The sequence below is a fragment of the Scyliorhinus canicula genome, chromosome 19 (assembly GCF_902713615.1).
Source record: "Scyliorhinus canicula chromosome 19, sScyCan1.1, whole genome shotgun sequence".
NCBI classification, from domain to species: domain Eukaryota; kingdom Metazoa; phylum Chordata; class Chondrichthyes; order Carcharhiniformes; family Scyliorhinidae; genus Scyliorhinus; species Scyliorhinus canicula.
Window position 1 is genome coordinate 12,563,796 of NC_052164.1, and position 12,936 is coordinate 12,576,731.

At 44.7% G+C, this 12,936-nt stretch overlaps 1 protein-coding gene across 1 annotated transcript in view; it reads left to right on the plus strand.

Moving 5' to 3' along the window:
* Window positions 1-9,442: 9,442 nt before the first annotated feature.
* Window positions 9,443-12,936, plus strand: part of tbx21 (T-box transcription factor 21) — a 48,637-nt gene continuing 45,143 nt past the window's right edge. Inside the window, exon 1 of the mRNA XM_038779637.1 lies at window positions 9,443-10,089. Within this exon, the coding sequence (XP_038635565.1) occupies window positions 9,563-10,089 (527 nt within the window). The 5' untranslated portion in view covers window positions 9,443-9,562. The remainder of the gene's footprint in view (window positions 10,090-12,936) is intronic.

Sequence of the window (12,936 nt, forward strand, 5' to 3'; positions counted from 1 at the left end):
ATCCCACTCATGGCAGACGTTAATTGTTGCATAAAGCCATCTGTTTCACTAATGTCCTTTAGGGAAGGAAATCTGCTGTCCTTTCCTGGTCTGACCTACATGTGACTTCAGATCCAAAGCACTGTGGTTGACTCTTAAATTCCCTCCTCAAGGGCAGTTAGGGATGGGCAGCGATGCCCACATTCCATGAAAGATTAGAAATAGTCCTTCAGATTGAGAATGTAGGGGTGGAAGGGGGTAGGTTGTTCAGTGCCTGCTGAGTCTAAATGCAGATGTCATGGTTTAAAAGAATTATCTGCCATCGAATTTCTGTGAATGTCAAACCGCTTCAAAGTCAAACTAAGATTGAAATCAAACAGAAGGCATTAACTTTCTGTTTCATTATTGGGGCATTTCAAGACTCGACATACATAAGCACATCCGACCTCCACGTGAAATTCCTGTACCATGCCACTTTAGTCTGACTCCTCTCTCCTTCGTTCACATTCATCACCATTTTCGTTATTTTCCCTTTTCTTGATTCTATATTCCCTTTCCTTTCTTCCTCAGTTCAGTCTTGCACTTTCCAAATTGGAACTTTAATCCTTTCGAAAATTGACCAACAAATAAGTGGGACCATTCACTTAACTTTGATGGAGGAAGCGAGCGAACGATAGAAAGAAATGAGCCTTTATTAACCCTTCAATATTTAACTAAAGCCTCTATTACTGAGCAGCAGATTTCAAATCAGCAACTATGAAATAGTCATAAAACAGTGGTAACTGCCTAGATGAGATATTTATAGAAGTGAAAGGAACCACACAACCTTCTCGCCATCTGTACCAGTCTCTGAGTCAACTCCAATTTAAAAATACTTCAGATTGACTCTGCCAATCGGCAGATAACAGCATAATTTTAAACTGGAACAGGACAGATTCATGTCCTCTGAGAGGGAGATAACAGCAGAACATGGGTAGAAAAGGCACATTTCACAGTTTCCTGCCACTTAATAAACACTTTGAGTTTTATGGGAACCCGCTGTTTCCAATAACTCACACAATTACACACTTTAAAATCAGTGTGATTAGATTCAGATCATCAGTCCCTTTGCAACAGGCCCATTAAAGTAAAATGCGCAGCAGGAACGTCAGCTTCCGATAGAGGCGAATAAAAATTTCAGCTGGAAATCTTCAGAGAAACTCAATGTCTTAAAAGGTGTAATGTGACATACCTAAGATCTATCAATGAGAAATCAATTCCTTGCAACGTATCCAAAATAATAAAAATAATAATCTTTATTGTCACAAGTAGGCTTACATTAACACTGTAATGAAGTTACTTTGAAAAGCCCCTAGACGCCACACTCCGGCGCCTGTTCGTGTTTGGGGAACTCAGAACATCCAAATTACCTAATAGCACACCTTTCGGGACTTGTGGGAGGAAACCGGAGCACCCGGAGGAAACCCACGCAGACACAGGGAGAACGTGCAGACTCCACACAGACAGTGACCCAAGCCGGGAATTGAACTTGGGACCCTGGAGTTGTGAAGCAACAGTGTTATCCACTGTGCTACCGTGCTGCCTACGGTAGTCTCTGACTTTCAGAAAGGTCTGTGCCCAACTTTAAATGTACAGTTTTACGCAGTGCAACAGAAACTGATAAAAAAATAGATGTCTGTTCTGGGAATCATAGAATCATAAAAATTACAGTGCAGAAGGAGGCAATCCGGCCCATCGTATCTGCACTGGCCCTTGGAAAGAGCACCCCACTTAAGCCCACGTTTCCATCCTATGCCCGTAACTCAGTAACCCCACCCAACCTTTTTGGACACTAAGGGAAATTTAGCATGGCCAATCCACTTAACCTGCATGTCTTGAAATGAAAAAATGAAATGAAAATCGCTTATTGTCACAAGTTGGCTTCAAATGAAGTTAGTGAAAAGCCCCTAGTCGACACATTCCGGCGCCTGTTCGGGGAGGCTGGTATGGGAACTTTCTTTGTACGGGAACAGTCCTTGGACTGTGGGAGGAAACCTGAGCACCCAGAGGAAACCCACGTAGACACGGGGACGCCACACAGACAGTGACCCAAGTGGGAATCGAACCTGGGACTCTGGAGCTGTGCTAACCACTGTGCTACCTGTAATAAGTGTCTGGTATTACTATATGTTATTAGGAATATCTGCGTAGTATCATAGTCAAACTAAACATTGTGTTGTTATAAATCAACAGTTACATGATTCCAATTTAAGTGATCTGGGTTAATAAAGTAATTAATCAACTTCTGTCATTATCATAAACCATAGAATACTATGATTATCCATAGAATGCATAGCATTCCTACAGTGCAGAAGGAGGCCAATTCGGCCCATCGAATCTGCACCGACCCCCCTAGGCCCATTCGTCCACCCTATCCCCATATCCCCACGCATTGATCATGGCCAATCCAACTAATTTACATATCTTTTAGACGCTAAATAGCAGTTTAGCATGGCCAATCCACCTCACCTGTTGGGCAAGGAAACCAGAGGACTCGGAGGAAACCCACGCAGACACGGGGAGAAAGTGCAAACTCCAGAGTCACCCAAGGCCGGAATCAAACCTGGGTCCCTGCGCTGTGAGGCAACAGTGCTAAACACCAGTGCAACCATGCCGCCCTGATTCCTCTGGGTGCTCCGGTTTCCTCCCACAAATCCCAAAAGACGTGCTTGTTAGGTTAATTGGATATTCTGAATTCTCGCTCAGTGTACCTGAACAGGCGCCGGAGTGTGGCAACTAGGGAATTTTCTCAGTAACTTCATTGCAGTGTTAATGTAAGCAAACTTGTTACAATAATAAAGATTAATATTATAGCAATATTAATGGTTGTGAGATATCAAGTCCAAGATTCTGCTCATAAGTTTACTGTAATACCTAAGATAATAGACCTTAACACCCTTATTTACTGTAAGTAGTTACTTCATAATAGCCTCAAAAGATAAACAATATCTTTACAGTCTTGACATCTTGATGAAGGATTGGGCAGCATGGTGGCGCAGTGGTTAGCACTGCTGGCTCATAGCGCCGTGGACCCAGGTTGAATCCTGGCCCCGGGTCACTGTCTGATTAGAGTTTGCACATTTGCCCTGTACTTGGGTTTCACCCCCACAACCCAAAGATGTGCAGGGTAGGTGGATTGGGCACACTAAAATGCCCCCTAATTGGAAAAAAAAGAATTGGGTACTTTAAATTAAAAGAAAAGATCTTGATGAAGGGCTACACACCTAAAACAGAATAACCTAGATTCTCTTTAGAGATCTTTATTGATTTTTAAAAACTAATTTATGGGATCTGAACTCTACTGGTAAAATTAATATTTATTGATAATCTCAAATTGCCCTTGAGAAACTGGAGCAGTCCATGTGGGGACAATATACACCCAGATTGCTGTTTTGAAGGAAATCCAGGAATTTGACCCAACGACCATGAAGGAATGGTGAAATAGTTCCAAGACAGAATAGTGTGTAACTTGAAGGGGAACTTGCAATTGGGATTCCCATGCTTCTTTTCTCTTTGTTCTTCCAGGTGGTGTATGTCATGGTTTTTTCGAAGGAGCCTTGGTGAGTTGCTGTCGTGCATCTTCTAGATGGTACACAATGCACACCATTGGTGGAGGGAATTTATTTATTTATTAAATTTAGAGCACCCAATTCATTTTTTCCAATTAATGGGCAATTTACCGTCTTCAATCCACCTACCCTGCACACCTTTGGGTTGTGGAGGCGAAACCCACACAAACACGGGAAGAATGTGCAAACTCCACACGGACAGTGACCCAGGGCCAGGATCGAACCTGGAACCTCGGCGCCGTGAGACTTCAGTGCTACCACTGCGCCACCGTGCTGCCCTGAGGGAATGTATTTTTAAGGTGGTGGATGGGGTGCTGATCAAGCGGGCTGCTTTGTTCTGGATTATGTTGAGCTTCTTGAGTGTTGTTCGAGCTGCACTCATCCAGGCAAAAAGTAGTGGAAAGTATTCCATCACACTCCAGATTTGTGCCTTGTTGATAGTGGACAGGCTATGAGGTGTGAGGAGCTGAGTTAGTTGTCACAGAATTCCCAGCCTTTGCCTTGCAGTTACAGTCACAGTATTTATGTGGCTGGTCCCTTTATGTTTCTGGTCAATATTATTTCCAGGATAATGATGGAAGGGGATTCAGCAAAGGTAATGTAACAACATCAAGGGGACATGGTTAGCTTCTCTCTGTTGGATCTGCTGTATACTTCCAGTGAGTAGGGGTTTGTTTTGTGAATATCTTTCCTTTTACATTTTTTTCAATACACCTCTCGCTCTCCTTCTACAGCCTGGAAATTTCAAAATCCCACCTAACAACTGCTTTGATTCACTCTCTTCCCTCCGACAGCAATATGGGCCTAGATCCATAGTTACTCACTGATAAATATGGATGATAATCTGCAGAGAATAAGCTTTTTATTTAATAACACGCTTTGGCTTTATAATCTATGATTAATTGTCAAATTTATTGTTATTTTTTGTTTGAGAAGAAAGTAACATCTTTGGTGCCGCCGAAAAATAGTCCATTCAGACCAAAGAAATTGGTAAAACCTCAGAACACCCCAAAAAGAAGAGAATTTAATCATCTGGAAGTAAATAAATACATTGAGCTTTGTTTCTTTGTAATGGCAAATGTCAAAACATGACTGTCTAAAGTGGGAGCCCAAACATTGAAGGGTCAAACAGTTGGCTCTGTAAAGATGATCTTCACCATAGAGAAATGTTAGTGTTAAAAACAAACATTTTAATATTTACCAATCAATGCAGCAAGATCCCCAATTTCAACTTTGTAAACCAAGTGAATTTTAAATAGCTTTCCTAAAAATTACCACAGTAGACATCCTGAAACATCCAGCCCCTAAAACCAGTTTACAGAAGCACCTCACGTTTTACAACCCTAGTTCTATGATATTTAACTCACCACCCTTTTACAAGGGTGCCCTCTATGTCTTATGGTCTTATGGGCGATGGGCAGAAGGCAGGAGAATGGGGATGAGAAAATATCAGCCAGGGGGCGACATGTGACGCAGTGGATAGCACTGCGACTGTGGTGCTGAGGACCCGGGTTCGAATCCCGGCCCTGGGTCACTGTCCGTGTGGAGTTTGCACATTCTCCCCGTGTCTGCGTGGGTTTCACCCCCACAGCCCAAAGATGTGCAGGCTAGGTGGATTGGCCACGCTAAATTGCCCCTTAATTGGAAAACAAAAATAATTGGGTACTCTAAATTTATTTTTAAAATATTAGTCATGATTGAATGGCGGAGCAGACTCGATGGGCCGAGTGACCTAATTATGCTCCTATGTCTTACTGTCTAATAAGTGCCTCCATTTTTTCTTTTGGTCCAATTAAAATTGTTGCTGCAGAGGACAGGCCCTGGGCTGCATTAGTGATAAAGATATAAAGGTGGATCTATAAAATAGCCTTCACAATCTCAGGATGTCACGCGAGCGCCTCGGAGGCAATGAAGCACTTCTGAAGTATAGTCACTGCTGCAATGTTGGAAAAGCCCGCCTGTGCACAGCAAGATTCCACAAAGCGCAATGTGACAAATGACGGGGGGGGGGGGGGGGGGGGGGTGTTTGAGCTGGCCGGTTGAGGATAACTTAACGAATAGCCGGAAGAACTGTGACATTCTTCTTTCAAATAGAATCGTTTACACCCCCATGAGAGGATTAACATGCCGCTTGGCTCGGGGTTTGGAAGTCAGGGCATACATTGGAAGTAGGTAGGGGCCAGTTGTTTTGCTGGCAAATTCGCCTGTCAACCCGTACACAAGAAGCTTCCACAATCAGCATTGAGAACAATGGCCAGGTCACCTGCGATGGGGGGGGGTTCAGGAATAAATGTTGGCCAGGACACCAAGCTAGTATTTGAATAATGCCAAGGGATCCTTTGCCTCCAGCAGAGAGAGCAAAACGCCTTTACCTGAAAAGGTGACTCCTCCAACAATGCAACAACACTCTGAGCGCGGCACTGCAGTGTCAGCCGAGATTGTATTGTTCCAATCGGTGGGGACATGGACCCCACAATTTCCAGCCTCAGCAGCGACAGAATGCTAAAGCTGAACCACTAAATTCACCAACCCCACACTGGAACGAATCGACATTGAGCCACTGCTCCAGATATTTAACATTCGTTGCGTTTACCTGTTTCCAAACGACCGTTCCCGTGTTTTCCAGCTTTGGGAGGAAACTTCACCCAGCAAACTTTTCATGTTGCAAACACTGCTATCATAAAGCGTAAGAATTATTTGTTAGGCTGAAGCGAATATTTTAAATTGGGGCTCGTCTTCAGCTGGGCTGCAAACAGTTTTGAGAAAATTGAACGCACCTGGAGAGGGTTTCTTGCCGGACAGAGTATAGCAGAGGTTTATTTTGTTAAGCGCAAGTTACTAAAATTGCCAACTTCTTTGGAATTGAGCATTTTTAATAAATGAGAAAACAAATATTTCACATGGTGGATAAGGAAGCGAAGATTTAGGTACAGCCTAAATGGAGTAAAGGAGTTTATATCAGAGGGGCTGTCAGGATTCAGTAAATTACTGGGATTAGCCACACAAATAGATCCACACAAATCCAATCCAATCTCGACACATTTAGGTGTTTGGTGTAGACGAGGTAAATTCGTGATTTGAAATAAAAAGCTAAACTATCCAGTGACATCAAACAATACATAATCACACCAATGATTTGGGGGATTCAGTGGAGTATGAAATGACACTGGTGATCTTGTACTTTTCTCCCCACATTCTCATCTCTCCCCCTCGCCCTCAGTTTTCATTTTGTTCCATTTTATGTGGCGTTTCTTCCTGTCCCTCGAGTCAGTCTTGTTAATCGAGAGCCCCCGCAAACCGTGCACATTAACTACACCAACCGCCGACATTCAACTGTGAGTCTGAATCAAAGGGAAGGTGACTGTCAAGATGATGGGCAGTTGATGGAATTAGATTCCGCTACAGCGCGTGACAAGGTCCTCAAACTCAGAGCCTGCAAGAGGTTGAAGTAGTGTGGCGCCCAGTGTAAAAGGGGTTAAAGAGCAGGGGGCCTGAATGATCAGATTCTGGAGAGAGCGATGATTTTACCCGGGGGTGCAAGCAGACTATGATTTGAATTGTATAACGCAAGTATTTGATTCAATCTTGCATCCACTATAACTAGTCGTACCGAAGGTGTGCAGTAAACCAGTCCCACCTTGACCCTCTGCAAATGTTCCAAATCGGCATCTACAATCTTACCAAGAGAAGACATTTATTTCATATTTGTACAGCATCGAGATTTAAAATATACATTAAAATCCAATCAAAAACATATGATGCTGCATTTTGGTGTTAGTAAATTATATATGTCACCTTGCCCTATGTTATGGACAGGGTTACTTCATGTGCAGGCTCTAGACTAATGTTTCTCTAATTTACATTTGACATTCCTACACTCATTTACACTGGACATTCCTTTCCGACATTCCTCGTTGCATTCATATCATTTGCTGTTTCAAAATAAACATTACAAATTAGCAATATGCTTCAGTAATTTCAGAAATGAGTTGCTGCCTCTGACTGCCTGTGCCATTAATAATAGTGTATAAATGTGTGCCCTGATCAGAGGGAGACTGTTCAATCCTCATCCTAACTACTGCACCTTGAAGTGAGATGATGCCCGATCCGTATTGCAAAGAATCGTCAATTTCCGTGACGCTTTGGAAAGGGCTCTCTGTGTTGAGTTAATGGCTGTTTAAATGCTCGCTTTGTTGTGGAGTGCAGGTCCCACAGGTTTGTCACAATGGGGGCAAGCTTGAGCACTTCACGCTGAATCGAGGCGTGGGGGGGGGGGGGGGGGGGGGGGGGGACTAATGTTTTTAACACGTGGAGGAGGGCAGTTGTCTGGGTCGCAATACACAACCGCAATTTGAGGCTGCCTGCAATCCAGGTCTGACCGCAGAATCCAGCAGAGAATAGATAATCCAATAATGCTCGATGCATTTTCCGCTTCCCAAATTTGCACTCACCTTAATTCCAGGGACAGGAGATATAGATTCATTTCTTGTCAATGTGAATTGGATAGAGAAATTACATCTCAAACGTAAAACATACATTGTGGAATTGTAAGGTGATTGGCTTTGCACCCGAGTTGGTTTGCTTTGCTAATATATTTCTAAAGTTTAAGAGTTTTAAGGCACTCGTGATAACCTATGGCTGTAATGTAATTTCCATTCTTTATAAATATGTCAATATCCTTTGATTTAAAATCGGCACAATCACATCTTAATGATATAGCCCTGCCTGTAATGTGAGTCAATTTAACAGGTTAGTGAGCGGCACTAGATTTCTTCACATAAACAAAAACTGTTAAATTGTATGAAGGTAAACCGCAAACTGTTAGTGTAGGATCCAATTAACTAATTGTTTTTTTTGTGGCCACTATTATTCTCTTTTCATCACCATTCTACCCTCCTGGAAACGACGAGTCTTTCATGTTTTCTCGTGTTATTTATTGCAACCAGCCCTTTTTGATAGAAATCTGATTTACTTTTCCAGTTTAAGTAATTTATCTCTGGGTGGGTTCTATGCATGAGCAAGAGGTGGTATTTCCCGCCCGAATTCACCCAACGTTACTTTCGAAAGTTGGAAACACGGAGTTGATCATCTGACCGCCTTGGAGATCAAAGTCTTGAGGACACTCCAACTAACCGTCCAGGCGGAGAGGTTGAAAAGGTTTCTGTGCCTGGGAAATGACAAATGGACACATCCCAGCACAGTGACGGGGGGAATACTACACACAATTCAGCTAAAGTGCATCTTTAACAGATTGCCGGTTGGGAGGAAAATGAATCACAAAAGATTCCCGGGTTTGAACGATTGCTTGCCTAATCTCGCAATTGTCTTAGACCCCAGTTTTTAAATGTCTAGTTGCAGCACGGGAGGAGGCCATTCGGCCCGTCTTGACCTCGCGGGGTGGCCCTTGAAAGAGAGCACCCTCAGTGCTTTGCTGTGACCAATTTAGTCCAATCTTCCACGCGCCCAAACATAACTCAGTCCCTCCTCTGAGAGTGTTCAATTTGCCTTTTTGAAAGGCACTAGGCACAGCAATCACTTTGCTCAATTTCTCTTGGCACTGCAGTCATTGAAGGCGATTGTTTTTTTTAAATGAAAGAAAAATGGTCTGTCTCCCATAAAATCCTTCCTTGTCCCCCAAATCCCTCCCTCCGTTTCCCCCCTCCCCACCCCCTCCATCTTCAGCCTGGGCGGAGTTTGGACAAATCAGCGTAAACTATGCAAATATAAACGTTACCTTCGACCAATGAGACACAGGCTGATATCGACTACTAATAAGGAGGGAGCCAATGGGAGTTGAAAGTGCCTGAGGCAGTAGTGTGTAATATTTAATAGGAGCTGGTACCTGCGAGGCTGGTACATGAAGGTTGGCACCGCAATGGACATTATTACCTATCAGTAGCTCCAACAAAGTTTGACCACTTCCAGTTTTTTTTTAAAGTTTACATTTTTTTTTACATTTTCTCTCTGGACAGTCCATGGGAGGATCGACTGCAAACTCCGGCTCCAATTTCCCCATCAGCATGTTGAACCAACCAGAGTCCAGCGAGAACTTCAGCAAAGAGACGGACCGGAATAAACCCATGCAAGACTTTCAGGAGCTGAGATACGGGATGCAGGACAGATTTTACTTGACGGGAGAGCAGTGCCAGGGCACCCCGGACGCTGTCCCTCTCCCCTACCCCAGCCAACACATCTCGGCCGCGGGCATTACCGTGGGCAACGCCAGCAGGTACTTGAGCCCAGCCTTGCCCAACTGCCCCTACCCTGCCAACAGAGCGCAGGTCTCCGCAGCACCGAGCTACCCAGCCCCGGGTACCGAGGTCTATTCGGCGGGCAGTGACTCCTTCTCGGCCCCTTACCCTCACTCCTTCCAGCGGACTTCACTGTACAGCGTCCCCGGTTTGCAAGCATCCGGCAAGGTGCAGATCCTGCTCTGTAACTATCAGCTCTGGGCTAAATTTCACAAACATCAGACGGAGATGATCATCACCAAGCAGGGCAGGTAAGTGTTTTGATTGGGGTCACTTATCTCCACCCTTCCCACTGCATCCATGGTGCAAATTCGAGGTGAAACCGATTGAATCTTATCAACGGCTCGCTTTAAAAAAAAACATTCAGACGGGTAACAGCCAGAAAATCGACATTTTCGAAATTTCAATCAAATTCAAACTTTTAATGGGGGCAGGTGTCTGATCTGCTGCATGTGAGGTTAGATTTGACCCCACTCTCCCTGTTCTCTGTCCGCTTTCACAGTCAGTCGCCTGGAACACTCTCGGCGCTCGCTTCACTGCTCGAGAAACGCTGAGGTTAGCTGGAGACTCAAACCAAACCCCTGGGTTTCAGGATTACATAGTGCCTGTGGTTTCCAAAACTTGTTATAAAAAAACCTCTTTCGCATTATACTAAAGGTTATAAATTCGATACTACATCACAACACCAAAATGTTTAAAAATAATATGCCTGATCCTTCATCCGCCAGAATACAGGGGCCATTGCTGTTCGTTTCCGTGTCCTTGTATTTTCTTTGTGGGGGGGGGGGGGGGGGGGCATATAGGCCCTCCCCTTAAAACGTATTCCATTTTATTCCTTGCCTCCCACCCCGACATTCACAAATATCTGTAATGAAATCTATCCCCAACCAGCCGGGTGTTCAAAAGTTTCCCTCGGCGCTCTTTGCTTGTGGAGGAATGGCCTCGATCTTCCGTTCAAGCTGACTGTATCTTGTTTGAATACTGGCCCCGGACAGCTCAAGTCCCGTGGGTAAGAAGCTGGCTGAGGTTGACAACGAACTCCCAGCCGCTTTTAACTCACTTTACTTTTGGGCACAACAAATTCACCTCTTTGGTCCAAAGATGTGCAGGTTAGGTGGATTATCCATGCTAAAACATTGCCCCTTGATGTCCAAAAATGTACAGGTTAGGTGGATTATCCATGCTAAAACATTGCCCCTTGATGTCCAAAAATGTACAGGTTAGGTGGATTATCCATGCTAAAACATTGCCCCTTGATGTCCAAAAATGTACAGGTTAGGTGGATTATCCATGCTAAAACATTGCCCCTTGATATCCAAAGGTGTACAGGTTAGGTGGATTGGCCATGCTAAAACATTGCCCCTTGATGTCCAAAAATGTACAGGTTAGGTGGATTGGCCATGCTAAAACATTGCCCCTTGATATCCAAAACTGTACAGGTTAGGTGGATTGGCCATGCTAAAACATTGCCCCATGGTGTCCAAAGCTGTACAGGCTAGGTGGATTATCCATGCTAAAACATTGCCCCTTGATCTGCAAAGATGTATAGGTTAGGTGGGATTACGGGGTAGGGGAGTGGGCCCAGTTGGGATGCTCTTTCAAAGAGTCAGTGGCAACTCGATGGGTCGAATGGCCTCTTGCACTATAGGGATTTTATGGTAAAGGTATAGATCTCTGGAATCTAGAATTCGGTGGGAACTGTTTAAAACGTTCTCCACATTATCTCAGTGGCTCTGTGCTCAGCACCCAGTCAACGGTTTGGATGCAGAAGGGAGCATTTCTATCGACAACATGTGATCTCATCTAGGGCGTGGATTCAATCAGATAACCATTTAGCTCTGCATCTTAGATAAAGAAAAAAAGAGTCCAGGATCATTTGAAAAATGTTGAGCAGCCATTCAAATCGGCGCCTTCCCTAATCAATACCTGTCTACATTGTTAAAGCGTTTAGTGGCTGAAGGGGTTAATGCTGGGCGGAGGGATGGCGACACAGAGTAACAGAACGTCCATCCACCTCCCGCTAAAGTTGAAATCCGAGTTGGTAGGAGGCTCTGACTGATGATTTCGGAAAATGCGGCAACTCCCCTCAAATCTGAAACATTAAAAAAAAACACCAAACCGTTCGAGAGCGCAGGTGGCTGCTTCGATCTTGTTTTGTCAAACGATCTGCTCGATAAACTATAGTTTGAATTTTGAGCAGACGGAGACCCCCACGTCGCACCTGTCACACAGTCAGGGTGAACACCCCCATTGCCTGTAATCCAGGGTGAATGACTTCATGGACACAATTTTCCAAACTTTTGTTGCTGTTGTTTATTGAGTGGAGCTGGATCTTCCAGGGGGGTCGCTGCAGTTTTTGAGACTGGGGGGGATAGGTTAAGTGAGCACCGCACATCTGAGTGTGCTGCAAGTGGTGGGGGGGGAGGGGGGGGGGGGGGAGATGGCACCAAGCCTCTGCTACTTCAACACTTGTCTTGATCACTGACGAGGCTTGAGGTTTGTAAACTTACATCAACTCCTTTATCCCTGCGAGGCTGCTGCGCGCGTGTGTGCACATGTTCCTGTACCGCAGCCAATCTGTTAGTGAGTGTGGTCGCCACAGAGGTTTATGATCGACTGCCGTGTGAACGTTTGAATTGTTGGCACCACCAAGCTTAAAAATTCGGTTTAACCCAATGAGTCCCGAAAAGAAAACGTTGGCGAGCATTTCCTCTGTTCGGGTGTGATGATGCATTGGGGGAATTGTTCGATGGCACAGGATCTTTCTCGAAAGCCTCCCTGCCATCCGAGTAGTTGAATGATACAATGTAGCTGGTGACATGAACAGACCCAGCCAATGACACCAGAAAAAACTCCAGCGGTGCATAATTGGCTCTCCTGCCCCCTCCCAAACTGCAGTTACCTGGCAAACTTCAATCCATTACTCAGATCATCACTCTTCCTGTCTACTTTTCTTCACCCCCCCCCCCCCCCCCCCCCCCCCCCCCCGTTTAACCATCCATCGCTGGGGCGGCCTTGGCTTCCCACGGGCATTGTGCAGGCGACTTGACCAAGTTCACCCAACATAAGCCTGAGCAACTATCTCTGATGGTTAGTTT